The sequence below is a fragment of the Chanodichthys erythropterus genome, chromosome 10 (genome assembly GCF_024489055.1).
Source record: "Chanodichthys erythropterus isolate Z2021 chromosome 10, ASM2448905v1, whole genome shotgun sequence".
Classification (NCBI taxonomy): domain Eukaryota; kingdom Metazoa; phylum Chordata; class Actinopteri; order Cypriniformes; family Xenocyprididae; genus Chanodichthys; species Chanodichthys erythropterus.
The window spans coordinates 28,377,726-28,397,333 of NC_090230.1; the positions used below are offsets into that span (position 1 = coordinate 28,377,726).

Sequence of the window (19,608 nt, forward strand, 5' to 3'; positions counted from 1 at the left end):
AATGTCATCTACATCATAATTACGGCTGGAACACTCACTTTGTGACAATGTAACACTTGAGTCAGATAACTCACTGTCACTCTCTGAATCAATCGGATCAACAACGTCCTCCAGATCTAATTTCTTTAATTGTCTAAAATCATTACCTTTATCTGACTTCTTCCTCTTTAAAGGCACTTTAAACAATGCTTGTTCTGAATCAATTTCATTAGGCCTACCGTCAACTTCCCGAACATCCCCCATAACCATTTCTGAATCTCTTTTACCGCTTGACTCACCTTTGTCTCCCTCGTTCTCAACATCATTAACACTTTCGATGTTTTCCCCCACTGAAACCAAAGCATCCTTCTCCGTCCCAGTCTTCACCGGTCTCACCGGACTCCTCGGCCTCACCGGCCGGATGCACAATGACGTTATCTGCGCCTTCCGCGTCATCCAAGCGATTGTCTTCTTCTTGTTTGCTGGGACAAGTTCGGACCAAATGGCCGACTTTACCACAGCCAAAGCATTTGATTTTGTCAGTGGTAATGAAAACCACATAATCAAAATCATCCACACGGAAAGTCAGGGAGAGATCTAAATCAGCGTCATTGTGTATAATCATATAAACGGATCGTCTGAAAGATACAACATGTTTCAGTAGGGGAGAAACACGGCCAATTGGAATTTTTTTAATCGAGGAGACTAGTTTTCCGTAACGAGACAAGGCTTGCGTTAAAACAACATCGCTAATAAATGGCGGGACGTTCGAGAGAGTAACTCTTTTAGACGGTAATGAAAGTGGAAGAACGGGGATAAGAACACCTTCTAAAATAATTCCCCTCTGAACTACTTCGTTTGCTTTTTCTAGTGTACTCAAAAAAATTACAATAGCGCTATTCATCTTTGAGGCAGACAAAACATTCTCATGTCCCACAATTTCCCCTACAGCTAAATAGCAACTCTCCACACTCGCTGTCGCTGCCACTTTTACACCGTGACGACGCTTGAGTGAACCCAAACCATGAGCACCTGGAACCGCCATGTTCCCCCCACCCCCAAAAAACACTCACCCCCCTCCAAAAACAAAACAAAAAAAACTCAAAAAACGTGCCTAAAACACCAAAAACAACAACAACAAAAAAGATAGAAAAGTAAGAGAAAAAACAACTCAAGCACGAGTCACCACTCACGCTCACACTCACACCGCACTCACTCCCAGCATGCACTCCGAAGAGAGAGAGAGAGAGAGACTTTGACTTCTAAACTTTTTATTTGAACATGTATTTAACCTCTAAAATACAATATATTCTACTCATACAGTACTGCAATGCATATTCAAAACAAATTTCAAAATGTAGCAGCAGCTTTGACGTAGTGGCTCTCAGATGAGAGAAAGCCAGCTCACTCACCACAGGGTGATTGTCAAGAGGGCCCACAGAGGGCAGAATGCTTGAAGTCATGATCTAGCTGGAGTTTAGGGGAGCCGAGGCTTCAGCATAGTGCTTCATACTCTCTCAGAGAGAGGAAACCACTCCACTCAGCCTAGGGTGCTTGATCAAGGAGGCCTAAAGAGGGCTATACACTTGAAATCGTGATCTCGCCTGGAGCTCAGTAGAGCGGTGGCTTCAACTTTTTAGAAAGACCCTCTAAGCTGACTCACTTAGAACAGAATGGTTATCTAGGTGGCCCCCAGAGGGCTGAACACTTGAAATATCAAATACCTGGAGCTCAGATGAGCAGTGGCCTTGGTTTCAAGATGACTCTCCAATTCAGAGGAGGCCAAGCCACATCACAACAGGTGATATTTGTTCTAATGCTACCCACTATATTAAGAAAACAACTCTCAGATGAGAGGAGGCACATGGTAAGGGTGTCATGACAACCTTCCATAATAATTGGAGCTCCAGGGCCCCAGTTAAATTGCCCCAATGTAATAATGTAAAATATAATCTATAAATCTTAATTCCTTTCTATATCAATTCAGTGACCTCATCTCCTTAATGGTTCTAACCAATGGTGAGGTGACCTACAAAGCTCAACCTGTGACTTCAGATAGTGGAAGCCTACCGCCAGACCCACAGAAAGTTTTCAATAATGGAACAAACTCGTCATCAGCCCAGTCTCAGGCCTGATATTATGAGCACCTGGAGGTCGATTGGTATGCTTAAAGCACTCTCATAGTGTGTAGTGCAGAATGACCTGCTGCCACATATGTCCTGCCTTATGAGGACAGCGCTGGAGCTTTCAAAGTCGATGCCTCTCCAGCCGCAAGATAGTCCGCAAACATCATGTCTATAGGGGCATTGACACGTATCTATGCTCACGCAACCCCCTCGGCATCTACATCATTTGCATGATGTAGGTTCAGGTCATACTTAGAAGGGAGAGGTTATTATGTGAGTATCGGTGACCATAAGTCTGAGTGGACATCCATGATATGCGGAGTCCCTCAAAGTTCAATACTTGCACCCCACCTGTTCAACCTATATATGCTGCCACTGAGCCAAATAATGATAAAGAACCAAATTGCATATCAGAGCTATGCAGATGACACCCAGATTTACCTAGCCCTATCACCTAACGACTACAGCCCCATTGACTCCCTGTGCCAATGCATTGATGAAATTAAAAATTGGATGTGCCTAAACTTCCTTCAGTTAAACAAAGACAAAACTGAAGTCATTGCGTTTGGAAACAAAGATGAAGTTCTCAAAGTGAACATGTACCTTCACTCTAGGGGTCAAACAACTAAAAGTCAAGTCAGGAATCTTGGTGTGATTTTGGGGTCAGTTTCAGTAGCCATGTAAAGACAGTAACTAAATCAGCATATTATCATCTCAAAAATATTGCAAGAATTAGATGCTTTGTCTCCAGTCAAGACTTAGAGAAACTTGTTCATGCTTTCATCCCCAGCAGGGTGGATTATTGTTATGGGCTCCTCACTGGCCCTCCCAAAAAGACCATAAGACAGCTGCAGCTCGTACATATTATCTTTTTATTCTTTTAATTCCTTGTCCTGTTTTTATTTCATTTTTAATGTATTTTATATCTTTTATGTATCATCTTGTTATCTCTGACTTTTAATGCATTTTAAATATTGCTGTCTGGTTGAAAGAGCTGGGAGAATTAGGAAGAAAGCATTTGTGAAAATTTGGTAAATTTGGATAAGGGGACAAACCATGGGGATTATCAGTTTGAAGTGCCTTAACAGGTAGCAGTCCTGTCGTGTGAGGAAGATCCATTTAGATCTGCTCTCATGGATAGATCTGTTTAGATCCACTCTGACGGACAACAACAAGAACAACAAGAACAACAAAAACTCCCTAAGACTTCCTAGCTCATCCATCCAGATTGCAAAATTCTCAAAATTCCTCTTTATGTAAAGCACTTTGAATTACCATTGTGTATGAAATGTGCTATTCAAATAAAATTGCCTTGTCTTGCATGCTGATGTTGGTGGATGCAGGTTAATTACAGATTCTTCCATGATCTCTTGATCTCAGTGTGGAGATCAGGAAGTAATGGAGAGCTCACAGAAGCTGAGGGGTTATGGCTGTGTTGTTATGCATGGCACTTTAAGGGGCATGGCCAGGAACGAGGGCAGAACAATCAAAAGTTGATGGTTACATGGCTAGAGAATGACTGTGTTCGGGTCTGTCTACAAAATAATACAACCTAAAACAATGGCCGGAAAGAAACCGTTGGTGTTTCCATTCTTACACAAGTGGTCTCTACACTAAGGTGCTCTCATGACAGCTGACGGCTACGTGATGCACGCTCCATAACACCCAACTCTTCATACACGGGGCAGAGTGGCTGCAGGCCATCTCTTGCTCTTGCTCTTTTCTGCAAAGAAGAACTTTCTTTATTAAAATAGCTTAGAGAAAATGCTGCTACCAGATGAGATTCTGAAATTAACGGACAATTGAAAGAGATGGTTTCAGAATTTATGAAGAATTGATGAACACGGATCAGTGCTTAATTTCCAGATGGCTTCTGAGACGGCTGCCTCGCTATAAACGAAAGCAACTGGACTGTGCAACAAGTGAATGTAACGACTGAGACAAATCAGACACAGTTATTTGTTATATTCAACAAATAATGTATAAAACTCACTCTGGGGTCTGTCCCCATTCCTCATCCCCAGAGAAGACACTGGAACTGTGTTTTTATTGCCCAAAACTATGTGGCCATGTGGAAAAGCAGAGACAAAGAGACCAATAGAAACCCTCAAAACAGACTTTCCTGTATTAATTTATAGACAGGCTGTTCCATAAATGAACATGCATATCCATAGGACATGGCATCCATTATTACTGTTTGTGTATTGTATTGTATTCAGTATTGTTATGCATATTTTATAAGAACCAATGGTTAATGTAAACTCACCTATACCAAGTTTGGTGTTTACGAAGTTGTATTCTGAAGATTTAAATGATTTTGCATATGATATATTGATACCTGTGGAACATATTAGTATTACAAGAATCTTTAAAAGTTTCTTCAAAAACAACTCATATGCAGTTGCCCTACTAGAAAGCAAAGATCTCGTAAAAGCCCACAGAGGAATTTTGCCGCTCGGAAATCCTACCCATCTCATTGGTTAGGTCAACCCTCAAGGGTTTGACTTCTCCCGGATCTTAAAAGCTCATAATGCTCCTCCGTCTCTCTTGCTTCTTCAACGGACTGATATTTTGTTCAACCGAATCACAACAGAGGGCTTATGATAGATATAGATATAGATATAGATATAGATATAGATATCTCACCTAAAATCAATAATTGAATCAATTGCTCTGTATGGCAGTGAGGTATGGGGACCCCTAAAAACCCAAGATTTTTCAAAATGGGAAAAAGAGTAAATTGAAACTCTGCATACTCAAATTTGTAAAAGCATCTTAAAAGTAAACAGAGTGACACCAAATAACTCATGCAGAGCTGAATGAGGACAGTACCCTTTATTGATAACCATCCAAAAAAGAGCTCTGAAATTCTACCAGCACCTGAAATGCAGTGATCCGAGCTCATACCAGGCTGAAGATCTGAGGACAGGAGCAGAACCTGCTCAAGAGCGCCCTCTCACAGCTGGTGCTGAAACTACAGCCAAACCTACACACCACAATCTGGCACAACCAAACTGTTCAATTACAAATACAAAATTACATCAACTATTGGAAAGAGGCCACTAAATTACAAAAGAAGATGGAGCTCAATGTACAACTAAAAAGAGACTACAAACCAGCAGAATATCTGAGCTGTGTGAAAGAACATATACGATTATAGCCTAGCTGTAGAGAGAGGACGGCACAGACAGATGGCAGCCGCGAGAGCAGAGACTGTGTTGACTGAGCTCTCAGACACACTTCCTGCTGTACTGTGATCACTATCTCAACCAATCTGAATCTGAGAGAGAGAGAGAGAGAGAGTTCACCCTTTTCTAGTTCTGACTATTTTACAAACAGAAAGTAGGGGAACAGATTCAGACATATACTTTGAACAACATTTTCCCACCAGTGGACCTGAATACAGGAACTGCCAGTTTAAAATACCTGAGAAAGACTAATCAAATATATCTTTATTGTCTGATTATCCTGGTGATAACTAGATAAGAATATGCAGATTCGAAAGGTATAGCTTACTAAAAAGGTGTGGAAAATATAGTGATAGTAATTTAGATTATAATAACATCAACACCTGTAGAGATGCCAAGGTCAAGACATCAATGATGCAGAGATACTATAGGACAGCCTCCAAAAATGGGGAAAAAGGACAAAAACCTTAAATACAAAATGACCAGCTGAGGAAGGTAGCAGATGCCAGGAAGAAAGGGAAATGGAGGCATCAAGCCAAAAGAGGGAGTCAAGAATAGAGACATCAAGGCCATGTGAAGATAGTCTAAAGAAAAGAGAGATATCTAGTTAAAGTTCAGCAGATGTAATGGAGACATAGTAAGGACTGATGAATGGATAAAGAAAGAAAAGAAAAATTACTAATAAAAGAGCATGAGACTACATCTTGGGTGCAGAAAGCATTTATATTCCCAATATTAAACTGCACAAATAGTATTAAAGTATTAAAAATAGTGTAGGAGTTCATAAAGAATGTTTTACACAAATACACACAGCTGTGACTGCAACAGAGAGCATCTCTACAGAATCTGGAATTATTATTGAAATAAATGTGTGACTACAATTGTTACAGAGACTCTGACAGGAGGATGTTAGTGAACCCAAAACACAAGACGCACGTGAATGTAGTGATCATGAAATGATATCAGAGTTATGACAAGAATAGAAGTCTGAACTTAATCTCACTGATTCTTGAGATAAGAGACAAAACATGTTTGAGATGTTAGTTTTTATTATTGAATAACACATTATTATAAACTGATATATTTGTAGACAAAGGTCTCAGCTAATGAACATGTAAGGGAACAGGTTTTTCTGCAAATGTTTTCTTCTAAAAATGTACATTTATTCACTTCAGAACTGAATTTGTGTCAACTCCGTCAGACACATTAAAAAGATGCTATTTTAATTTGATCCTCAACAACAGTGTAAATACACATGACAAATATACAGCAGTAGTAGTAAAGTGAGATCTGTGTGTCTCTGAGAGAAATATGAACAATAAAGCCTTACAAATAAGAGTTTTACAAATCTGACACTGAAAGAGAAGCTCAAATAATCATCAGTATTTATTATGACAAAAACACACTTGAAGAATCTTTAAAGTTCAGCGTTCTGCTTCAGATTTAAGCACTTCCTGAAAAAGATGAACATGTAAAGCCATAAATGAATCAATCTCACCAATATTAATATATGCTGAATCAGTCATCATCAATCATGTACCTGATGTGTGAATATGTGCTTGATCTCCTTCAGCTCTTCTGGATCTGATGTGATAAACCACAAGAATGACAGTAGCCACGCCCACCAGAGCAGAGAGGACCAATCGGATCACAGCTTCAGTAGGACCACAACAGTGGACTGAGGAATAAAAACATCAAAGTGAGATCAGCTCAGTCAATAAACGCTAATATCATCAACGCTGCCGTACCTGAACATGTGTGACAGAGTTGAGTGATGTTCAGATGTTGAGTCTGGTGGCTGATGGGATTGTTCAGCACACAGCTGTAGGTGTTTTTATCCTGATATTCCACCTCCAGAGGTAGAGAGAGACTGATGCTGAGATCAGACGCACTGATGCTGGACAATGAACTGCTTCCTTTGTACCAGGAGAGAGTCACATGACCCACATTCACCACTGAACACACCAATGAACATGATGATGATGATGAAGAACATTGAGAAGAGTTACTGCTGATGACAGGAACAGGCAGACGAGCTGAAAACATGAGAGAATAAAGAGAAATGAGGATGAATGAAGAGATTCAAGAAACATCCAGAGGAACCAAGATGATCAAAAGTAGAGCATTTAAAACTATTGAATAGAAAGTTAAATATAAACCTGCTGTTCATGTGAAAGTGAGAGAATTAGTCATTTGAACTCATTAGTCATGATAAGATACTTCTTTAGATCTAGCTGTAATAAATAAAACATGTGAAACTGATATTTAACTCACCGTAGACAATGAGACGAATATAAGAAGGATTGCTGGGAGTGTCGGTCCATAGTTCATAATATCCAGCATTTTTCATTGTGATGTTTGTGATGGTCAGAGATCCAGTTTGATTGTCCAGCTTCGGTCTGTCTCTGAATCTCCCATCAAGAACATCATCACGTACAGTGAATCTGTTGTCCCGTTTAATGATTACAGCTATTACAGTGCTTTCAAACCTCCAGAAAAACCGATCATCTTTCATTTCAGTAAGACAAGACTTTAGAGTGAATGAATCTCCCTCCGTCACTGACACTGAAAAAGGGTTTGTCAAAGATAAATAGATTATAATGGTTTATTAAATTAACCCCTTAAGTGTCACAATCCCGCTGACGGGACTCCTCCCAGCCAGCACACATGTAGCTCCACATGGTTTAGCCCAGATGAAATGAACACTTCAGACCGTTAAATGTAACACTGAATCAGTGCTGGAGTCAGAGATGTTCATGAGTCTTGTCTTGAGTCATAAAAAAAAACAAAAAAACAATTCTCATAATCAAATCCTATTTTTTATCCTAGTTGTATTATATAGACAAAATAATATGATCTTTTAATATCAAAATTATATCAATATTTATTTTAATATTTTGATATTAAAATAATATCATCTGTTGTATTTGAAATTAAGGTCCTATGAAGAAAGGGATAATGTACATCCAGCTTGTTACTTTATAATCCATTACAATGTACAAAACAGTCATCCTGGCAACATGTAGCCTGGGTGCCAGCCCGAACCCCGCCCACAAAATTTTTTGGACGGGAAGTTCGGTCTGGACTTGATCCATTGTGGAGTAATTATGCTCGGCTCCCAGAAGGCCGAGCCAATCAAATTGCCAGGGCGGGCTTTAATCGATGATGGACAGGCTATCTGCGGTTACATAACCACCACGTCATCAAAGAGCGCTTGGGTTAAATTGGTTTTCACCAACGATGACTGCAGCTGGAGAAATAATATGTTTAGATTCCGCTATTGTTACAGATCCCTTGTTTCCCTGGACTCCATATCCCATGATCCTCCTGTTCTCCACACCTGCACTCACTTCCCTCGTCAGCTCCTCATCATCACTCATCACCTGCAGCTGGACTCTATTGTCAGCACTCCCCATATATTGCACTCACTCCTTTCACTCCTTGTCGGTTCTCTGTTTTGTTAAGGTGTCTGTCTGTGTTTCTTGCCATTGTTTGAAGTAAAGTGTCTATCATTGTGGAAATCCGTATCTGCCTCATCTCTCTACCAGCCACCCGTAACAGTTATCACGTCTGTAATAAAAGAAATCGACAGCGCATTCATTTTAAAAGACGAACAAAGAACCGCAATCAAGGCATTTGTCGATGGGAAAGATGTGTTTGCTGTCCTTCCAATGGGATTCGGCAAACGTTTAAGTACAATAGAGTTGTGACGTTCGCGAACGAACCGATTTAAACGGCTCATAAACTTGAACGATGGGAGCCGAGTCGCGGCTGGAGGGGAGCCGTTCTTTCTGTCGTTCTTTTTTCCTATGCGCACCCAGCGCAGGCCAACCCTTTATAGCGTGATGATATTAGTTATTATCATAGACTGTAAAAAAATATGGACGTAGCGTCCGTGACGTCACCCATAGAGTTCTGAACAGCAGTTTTGAAGCGAAAATGAGGCCGCGGCCATCTTAGCTGAGCGTCACCGCACGTCACTCCCGGATAACTGAAAATGGGCAAAGAGGCGGGGAGGTGGTTTGAGCTGATGTGATTGGTTGCTGAAACCACGCCTGCCTAGCTCGCCGTGACCACGTTAGCAAGCAAAGGAGCTATCTATCTAGATACTATCTAAATTATTAATAAAGATAAGTTTATCATCAGAAAGTTCTAAAGGTTTACTGTCAATTTACGGTGTTTTTTTAAGATATAGATGCTCCAACACCAGTAATTTGTGTTGGGTGTGCAAATAACAACATAGAAAATTAAAATGGGACTTCATACCTTTATAATAGAGATCGCAAGATGAATCCAATCTGTGACACTTGGGTAAAATATAAATGTCCATTGCAAAGCAAAAAAAAACATTTCACATTTCTTCTGAATGATCTGCTCTCTGTCATCGTTCTTCAAGAAAGGATGCAATCTGAGTAGCGATCGTATCTAACAAACAAATGAGCCTGTGTCCAAAGTATATTTTTTTCAAAATAGTGCAGCAGTTTTAGTTATAATATCCAAGCAGTGCTGTCAGAGTTGTATATCCTCCTGGTATTGTCATTGTAGTAAATCTCGCAATCAAAACTTTCAGCCAATGCCACGATCCAACAACGTGTGTTCTGTGTCTCTTCCCCATGCATGCACACAGACACACATCAGTCTCGAATATTATGCATCAAGCCATATTTTATAATTGTATAAAATAATCGAGAAAAAAAGCACAAAAACGGCTGAGATGCCAAATTCAGCGACAGCTGAGGTAACATGACGGCTCACAGACAGCAGCGGCAATCTACCTGTCACTCAAGTGGCCACGCCCTTAATTATGCAGAACTTTAAGGCTTAATAAAATTTAAACGGATAAGTTATAAAAAAATTCACCCCCCTCAGAGTTGTCATGAAGGGCAAAATTAGCAGTATAGACCAAAACCACAATTTGAACCAACTTGTAAACATGTTTTTTTCTGCTGTAAACTTGGCCAATTTAACATGATGGTCAATGAGATTCTGCTCTCTTTTGGAGCCTGTCCCTAGCGGCCAGTCGATGAATCACAGTTTAAGTTACTTCCGTATTGGCTTCACGAGAGAAAGGGGGAGGTTGCCGCTTGGTTATTAGTTGTGCACGCATCCTTCACGTGAGTACTCCAGTGGAAAAAAACCCTGCGTTCCTCTGTCATTGGGTAGGAGCGGAGCCATGACGTGTGCACGCTGCTGTCACATGCTTACTCCAGTTAAAAAAAATAATAATAATAATAATAAATAAAAAAACCACGTGCGATTGCCTCTCTGTCTCAGTGCCAACGTCAGTAATAGCGGGTCGTTCGTTGCATTGCATTGCATTTTGTGTTCATTTAAAACTTTTAAAGACATTAAAAATGTTTGTAACAAATTCAAGTTCGTAGGGAAGGAAGAGGACAGGGTCGACTTTGACTGCTGACTGAGTTTTCATTTCAATAAGATGTCCAAACAAAAGTCTGTGCAACGCACAATAAACAATCCACATCCACAGATGGGCTTCACTCCAGTAGTGCTCTCCAGCTCAGTCCCAGTGTTTCTCAGTCAGCAGTCCCTCTCTCTCTCACACACTCCTGCTTCTCCTGGTGTTTTATCCTGTCTCCGTGCCAATTACTGGAATTAGAAACAGGTGTTCGTGATTTACAATTAACCCACTCACTTACCAAGCGTCTCCCGACTCTCTCTCCTGCTGCAGACTTCACTGAACCACGCCCTCCCTGCCACATACCCCCACCGCCCGACTCAGGCTGGGGAACCTTCTATAATATCCCGCCAGCCCGAGGAACTGTCTAACCTCCTTTTTGGTCTTAGGGCGCGGACAGGTCGCAATCGCTGCTGTCTTATCAATTTGGGGACGCACCTGTCCATGTCCCAAGTGGAAGCCCAGATACCTTACTTCCACACGCCCAATCGCACACTTCTTCGGGTTGGCCGTGAGCCCGGCCCCCCTCAGCGATCTCAGGACGGCCCTCAAATGCTGCATATGCCGCTGCCAGTCATTACTGAAGATAATAATATCATCCAGATAAGCAGCAGCATATGCACCATGGGGCCGCAAAATTTTATCCCTGAGACACTGAAAGGTGGCCGGTGCCACGAACAGCCCGAACGGAAGAGTAACAAATTGGTGTAATCCAAACGGCGTTGTGAAAGCTGTCTTTTCTTTGGATAATGGCGACAAGGGGATCTGCCAATATCTCTTTGTTAAGTCCAATGTCGAATAAAAGCGAGCCGTACCGAGCCGGTCAAGCAATTCGTCCACCCGTGGCATTGGATACGCGCCGAATTTCGACACAGCGTTCACCTTGCGGTAATCCACACAGAACCGAACTGAGCCGTCCGTTTTGGGAACCAAAACTATCGGGCTCGCCCAGTTACTGCTGGATTCTTCTATTACCCCGCTCCTAATTCTTCCTGAACTACTTTTTTCATGTGTTCAGGTAAGCGATACGGCCGGCTGCGAACCACCACGCCCGGCTCTGTCTCGATATGGTGCTGAATGAGATTTGTACGACCAGGTAGGGGAGAAAACACATCAGCAAACTCTGCCTGTAATTTGGTTAAATCAATGAGCTGGGAGGGCGAGAGATGATCTCCCCCTGGGGCCAGTGCGAGAGATTCTTTTTTTATATTCGCCTCTGGCCCAAGATCATCCTCTCCGCTAATCACCGTCGCCAGCATCACTGATTCTCCCTCATTCCATTTTTTAAGGAGATTGAGGTGGTAAATTTGACGTGCTCCCCTCCTATCTGAGCGTATTACCTCATAATCGAGCTCTCCAACTTGCTGTGTGACCTCAAATGGTCCTTGCCACTTTGCAAGTAATTTTGAACTTGATGTTGGGAGCAATACAAGCACTTTATCTCCCGGTGCAAATTTACGCAAATTGGTCCCTCTGTTATACAACCGGCTCTGTTTGTCCTGGGCCTGTAACAAATTCTCCATAGAGAGCCGCCGTGTGGAGTTTTGTTCTCAGGTCCAGCACATACTGAATTTCGTTTTTTGATTGAGACGGTCCGTCCTCCCAAGCTTCTCTTATGACGTCTAACACCCCTCTAGGCTGACGACCATAGAGAAGCTCGTAGGGGGAAAACCCCGTGGAGGCTTGCGGGACCTCTCGCACAGCAAACAACAGGGGTTCCAACCACTTGTCCCAATTTTTGGCATCTTCCTGTACGAATTTACGAATCATTGTTTTAAGCGTGCGATTAAAACGTTCGACCAGCCCGTCCGTTTGTGGGTGAAAGACGCTGGTACGAATCGATTTAATGCCCAATAATTCATAAAGTTCACGTAACGTCCGTGACATAAACGCCGTGCCCTGATCAGTGAGGATTTCCTTGGGAATCCCCACTCGGGAGATTAAAGAAAACAGTGCGTCAGCAACACTCTTAGCGGAAATGTTGCGGAGAGCCACTGCTTCTGGATATCGTGTTGCATAATCCACAATGACTAATGCAAAATGATGTCCTCGTGCTGATCGCTCTAATGGCCCGATAAGGTCCATGCCAATTCTCTCGAAGGGGACCTGCACTAATGGGAGAGGGCGCAAAGGCGCTTTTGGGGTGGCCGGTGGGTTTACCAACTGACATTCACGACAAGCCGCGCACCACCTGCGCACATTCTCGTGAATGCCCGGCCAAAAAAATCGGGTCATGAGGCGATTTAGTGTCGTCACCTGTCCTAAATGACCAGCCATTGGATTAGAATGAGCCGCTTGAAAAAGCATTTCCCTGCGGCTCCTAGGAACTAACAACTGGGTTGTATCTTCTTTTGTCTGAGCGTCTTGGGTCACTCGATACAACCTATTTTTTATAATTGCAAAATATGGATAAGTAAGCGGTTGTCCAGGATGGAGAGGCTGACCGTCAATGGTGGTGACCTGTTCAAACGCACGTTTCAGCGTCTCATCCTGAGACTGCTCCAAGGGAAAATCATCGCGCTCCGAGAGGATAAGTCTCTCGATTTCGCTCTGTTCCCCTGAGGCAGTACCCAGTGGTCCCCGTTCAGTCTCTCCCGCCTGCACACTCGCGTTCCTCTCCAGTGCATTTTTTCCCCAAGAGGCATCCGTACATAAAGCCCCCAATAATTCAGTAAACGCTGGCCAATTGGTTCCCAAAATTAACGGATGCCGGAGGTGCGGGTTAACTGCCACCTCAACACTATGCTTTTGACCCCTGAATTGAATAATAACTGGCACCATAGGATATTCCACCACATCCCCCGTGCACACACCGCACCCTAACCAATGCGGCTTGTATCCAATGCCCCGGACGAAATCAGGCTTTGATGAATGGAGGTTTGGTTACAACCCGAGTCCACCAAAGCCTGATAGGTACCCCCCTTGATACTCTCAGGTATCTGGTACCGGCCAGCCTGACCAGGGGCAGTCTGCGGGTCGTCCGGGACCCGGATCATTGTCCCCACTTCAATGACAGGAGACCTGTCCACAAAATGCTCCGGGTCCCCGCAACGCCAACAGACCGGCCCAGACCTACCCGCCGCTCTCGTGGCAGAGAGTGGGTTAAATTGTTGACGCGGAGAGAGGGGAGAAACAGGAGTGGGGTCCAGCCCGATAGCAGACAGTCCCGCCCCCCTGGGCAGGGCTCTAGGTCCAGAAACTGATCCAAGTTCAGTTCCGCCCCGCCCCCGGACGAGACCTGGGGAGAGAGACAGGTCTAGAGAGAGAGGGGAACAGAAGGAGAGAGAGAGATTGATGGTAAAAGTTCGCCGACCCCTGGGCACGCCACCATATGGTCCTCTGCCAGATGGATGGCCGAATCCAGCGACGTGGGCCGGTGGCGCTGGACCCACTCGGCCGTTTTCTTCGGAAGCCGAGTGGTAAACTGTTCCAGTACCACCCGATCGATGACTTGCTCCACGTCGCTTCCGTCGGCCAGCAGCCATTTGCGGCAGGAGTCCCGGAGCTGTTGGGCCATCAGGAATGGCCGGCCGGACTCCCCCAGCCCCAATGAGCAGAAGTACTGGCGATGTTGTTCCGGGGTCCGGCCGACGCGCTGTAGGATGGCCTGCTTGAGATCGTCGAAGACCAGGAGGTTCTGTACAGGGAGCTGCTGCGCCGCCACCTGCGCTTCTCCTGATAACAGGGGGATCAGGCGCACCGGCCACTCCCCCCGGGGCCACCCAGAAGCCTCAGCTGATCTTTCAAATAAGTCCATGAAGGCCTCTGGGTTATCCTGTGGCCCCATTTTATTCAGCGGCAGGTGGGTGGGCGCAGCGAGTGTGCTGGTGGTCTTATCACGAACCTCCTGGTCAATCCAGCTCCGGAACCTCTCGCGGTCTTCCTGCTGGACCTGTATGATGGCCTCAAAGCGGCGCTCCTGATCTGTACGCAGGTCCAGCAGGGCTTGATGATGTTCCTGTTGCATGACCGCGAGGGATGAGATGATCTCCGCAAACGGCTGGGCAGAGGTCGAGTGCATGGCGGCGGCTCCCTTCTTCCTTCCCGGGTTTCGGCACCAGTGTAACAAGTTCAAGTTCGTAGGGAAGGAAGAGGACAGGGTCGACTTTGACTGCTGACTGAGTTTTATTTCAATAACAAGGTGTCCAAACAAAAGTCTGTGCAACGCACAATAAACAATCCACATCCACAGACGGGCTTCACTCCAGTAGTGCTCTCCAGCTCAGTCCCAGTGTTTCTCAGTCAGCAGTCCCTCTCTCTCTCACACACTCCTGCTTCTCCTGGTGTTTTATCCTGTCTCCGTGCCAATTACTGGAATTAGAAACAGGTGTTCGTGATTTACAATTAACCCACTCACTTACCAAGCGTCTCCCGACTCTCTCTCCTGCTGCAGACTTCACTGAACCACACCCTCCCTGCCACAATGTTCTTTTGTGATACTGTTCTTGTATTGAAATTTTTCACTAAAAGCTGTTTTGCACAGACATTCATTGCAGCCCACTTTGTTATTGGTCATTGACTTGAAGGGGCTGATGTCCTATTTGCAAAGTTAACAGTAGTTAATAGTATGTAGTATGTAGACATTTCCATTTTATTTATTCTAATTTTATCTACTTTAAATATTTTTTGTCTTCTATCAAAATGTTCTTGTGTGATAACAATGTTCTTGTGTGGAAGTGTTTGTAGTAAAAGCTGTTTTGCACAGAAATTCATTGCAGCCGGCTTTGTTTTTGATGTTTATTTGTGAGTAGGTATTGTATGAATAACATAAGTCAACGTAGCTTCACACACACACACACACACACACACACACACACACACACACACACTTTGTACTAAAGGTAAATCCAAAATAGTGATGTCACTGTCTAAGCAGAGGGATTTGTGCAACCCTATGGAATATAGTCCACACATGACAAATGAGGTAATAATCAATATTTCAGAATAATTCAAACTCAGATATTGGCGTGTGATATCCGAGTTTTAATTATTTGACTACAAATCTCACCTCATCATTCCTCCCAGTGATTATTTTCAGGATAAACTGAGATGCCCCCAAGCTGGCTTCTTAAAACTGACTAAATATTTAAAAAGAGCCAAAGACGATCCGGATCCCCTCAAAGAGCCATAAATCCCATCACTAAAGTACAAGTTCAACATACGTCACTTGCTGCGTTGCTCTGATTGGTTGTAGATCTATCCAATTGAGTGCAGAGTTGTTTTTTTTAACTGGTTCGGTTAAGACACACCCCATAATTCAAGTGCAATGGAGCAGTATCAGACTCACATTCTGCCTAGAATATGAGGATGACGAATTCAGGCAATGCAACACGAGTAGTCATTTTCAATACAGTCGCTAAGTGGACACAAGATGGCGCCAGTGAGTCAGTTTGTTATACAGCAGCTTGTCGTACAGCTTCGTTGTTATTGACAGTCATTATCAGAAAATATCAAACCTCGGAATAGTTAAGAATGTCAATTGAAAACTCTACACATGCTGATTGTAATACATTAAAATATGAGCTTTAAGTAATAAATGGATTAACATCTCTTTCTATCTCTCTCTCACGGTCTCATTCAGCTTTTCTGATTAAAATCGATTTATCATTGTATTTCTAGAAGAGATCCAACACAAACTTAATAACATTTTGCTCAAATAAAACTCAGTCATTAGATCAGTGAATTAATCCACTCTGCTGACTGACAGTAGCTGATCATGTTTCTCTTGTTTTTCTTGTCATAACAAACAGCAACAACAGCCAACAAAAAATGAACACTAAAGAAGTCAAGAGTAAAACTGCCTAACTGAAGCAAACACCGACCTCAATGATGGTGACAAGCCAAACTATTATTTTCAACAAATCATCAACATCTAAACCTCTGGTAATTCTCAATAACAACTTTTGTAGATGCATGTCAGAAATAAAGTCAGAGAATCTTGTTGTTCCTCTGTCCTTCAGTGTTTCTGCTCGTTATCACCTAATTATCTCATTAACTCCAGCACTGATTCAGTGTTACATTTAACAGCCTGTAGTGTGCACACTGAGCAGTGTTCATTTCATCTGGGCTAAACCATAGCAGTGCTGGCTGGGAGTTCGACCAGCGGGACGGTGACAATTAAGGGGTTAAATAGTTTAACATTTAAATTTGTAATAAACAACATCATCAAATTTAAAAAGGGTGTATGAATTCATTTCAATTTTGTCATTAAAAAACAAATAAAACTTTTTTTAACTCACCAATGACAGTGAGATCGAAAAAATGCACCGTACGGTTGATCTTTACTTGATAATATCCAGCATGGTTAGTTGTGGTGTTTCTGATGGTCAGAGATCCAGTTCGTTTGTTCAGCTTCAGTCTGTCTCTGAATATCCCATCAAGAACATAATCTTTTACAGTGAATCTATTGTTCAGTTTATTGATTTCAGCTATTAAAGTTTTTCCAAACGTCCACTGAATCACATAATCATCCTTTATTTCAGTAAGACGAGACTTTAGAGTGACTGAATCTCCCTCATTCACTATCTTCATATAACCAAACACTCCTGAAGAAAAGAGTTTTTCACAGATTAAAGCTTTAAAATCACTTGATGTTGGTTTGATGAAGCTTCACTGAAATACTTTGAATCATTTAAATGTGACGTGAATAATATTCTGTAGCAGCACAAAGACAAAAGATGATGAATGAAAAGAGAAATAGATTTATTTATGGATCAATAACTAAAAAAGACACTTTTAATGTTTAATGTCACACTAAAACTAATGCTGTTGAGTATCTGAGCTTCATATTTATATTATTTTATTGAATCAATCCATAATAACTGAGTTTAGAGCTGAATTCAGACTTGATCTGACAGTAAAATCACAGTTCAGTTATTTCTATATGAGACGAACTGTAACGTGTTTGTTCTGTTTAGGTTTAGTTTTCTCTCTGTTTCCATTTGCCTGTGTTCTCTATCATTAGTTCATTAATCCCAGACCTGTTTCTATTCTTCCAATGATCTCCCTGTTATTTAAAGCCTGAGTTGTGTTCAGTTCTTCGTCAGGTATCGTCTACGTTACGTGGTTGTGTTTCTCCTCATGATTCTCCTGTGTATTGTGAGGATTATTAGATTAAAGTTATTCCCTGAGTCGTGCGCTTCACTACAGCCACCGTCGCTGACACTAACAGTGAATGTTAATCTTCTCTAACTAATTTAACCAGTAATTGATCACATGGTACCAGAACAGACACAACTGAAGCCATAAAGACACATTTAAAACTCACCATCCAGACGCCACAAACAGAGCAAAACTAACTTGAGGAACATTTTCTTCATCGCTTCGCTGAAAAGCCCACGATAGTGACTCTTAAAATGTCTGAAAACCCTCAGATTGACCTGAAACACACTGAACTGTGATATTTATCTGGTTGTGTGTGAATCCTCCCATCCTCAGTTAGTTTCCGTTCACACATCCGTCTCCTTTACCGTCACGAAAATCAACAAGTTTTTGCTGATCTTACATTTTCAAATGAATTCTGGGCCTGAATGAAAACTAACAGCAGAAGAGTGAAATATTGGACTAGATATCTGAATCTACTGGTGTGTTATTTAGTGCTGTGAGCTGTCAATCATATTTGACCTCTGACCTGTGACTCTTATTTGACTGTTGATGGATTCACTTTATTTCAGTGTAAAGATGTTTAGTGTGGAGTGGAAGATTGTGATCTTCTTATTATCAGGAGAGAAAATGAAGAAACACTTCAGCCTCAAACTGCTGACACACACAGAGACGACAAACATCCAGCAGAAGCTGTTTATCCACCGACAGATCAAACCAGACACACTGATGCTTGAGCAGATAAAATAAATGAGAAAAACATCTTCATTCGACTCAAAAGCCAGTAAATCAAATGTATAATGTTTGTGTTGTTACAACAAAATCCATGAGTGAACATTAATGCAAACATACAGTAACCTGTAAATGTAATCGTTCATTTAGAGAAATATCATTTGGTTACCAGAAAGTTTTGGTCTTGGGGAAATTTGATGAGAAATTAGTTCATAATCAGATGTTTTGCTTTTGATTGTAGACCTTGGTATTTTGGCGAATCTGCGCCAAATTAACTCTTTTAAAACTCTTATTGAAACACATGTGAGTTTATCTTTTCATCTGGAGAAACTGAGAAGTGTAGATTTGCTACTAAAGAAGTGATCTTTGATGACAATCTTTCTTTTGAAAACTGCATTTAAAAATGTCTCTAAATTCAACACTCATGGCGCAACAATAAAACACACTTTTCTCAATTTCGAATTATATATACAGTGGTCTGATTTTTTTATTTTTTGCATGTTTGTCACACTTTAAAGGTGCCCTAGAATTGAAAATTTAATTTATCTTGGCATAGTTGAATAACAAGAGTTCAGTACATGGAAAAGTCATACAGTGAGTCTCAAACTCCATTGTTTCCTCCTTCTTATATAAATCTCATTTGTTTAAAAGACCTCAGAAGAACAGGCGAATCTCAACATAACACAGACTGTTAAGCAACAGTCGGGATCATTAATATGTACGCCCCCAATATTTGCATATGCCAGCCCATGTTCAAGGCATTACACAAGGGCAGCCAGTATTAACGTCTGGATCTGTGCACAGCTGAATCATCAGACAAGGTAAGCAAGCAAGAACAACAGTGAAAAATGGCAGATGGAGCAATAATAACTGACATGATCCATGATATCATGATATTTTTAGTGATATTTGTGAATTGTCTTTCTAAATGTTTCGTTAGCATGTTGCTAATGTACTGTTAAATGTGGTTAAAGTTACCATCTTTTCTTACTGTATTCACAGAGACAAGAGCCATCGCTATTTTCATTTTTAAACACTTGCAGTCTGTATAATTCATAAACACAAC

The 19,608-nt window shown here is 42.0% G+C and overlaps 1 protein-coding gene across 1 annotated transcript; it reads right to left on the minus strand.

Moving 5' to 3' along the window:
• Positions 1 to 3,729: 3,729 nt before the first annotated feature.
• Positions 3,730 to 18,028, minus strand: LOC137028253 (SLAM family member 5-like). The gene is made up of 6 exons (XM_067397021.1): positions 17,977 to 18,028; positions 16,949 to 17,254; positions 7,042 to 7,329; positions 6,834 to 6,971; positions 5,013 to 5,119; positions 3,730 to 3,828 (listed from the first exon to the last, which is right to left on the minus strand). The coding sequence occupies exons 1-6, from the start codon at positions 18,026 to 18,028 to the stop codon at positions 3,730 to 3,732; spliced, it is 990 nt and encodes a 329-aa protein (XP_067253122.1).
• Positions 18,029 to 19,608: the final 1,580 nt, after the last annotated feature.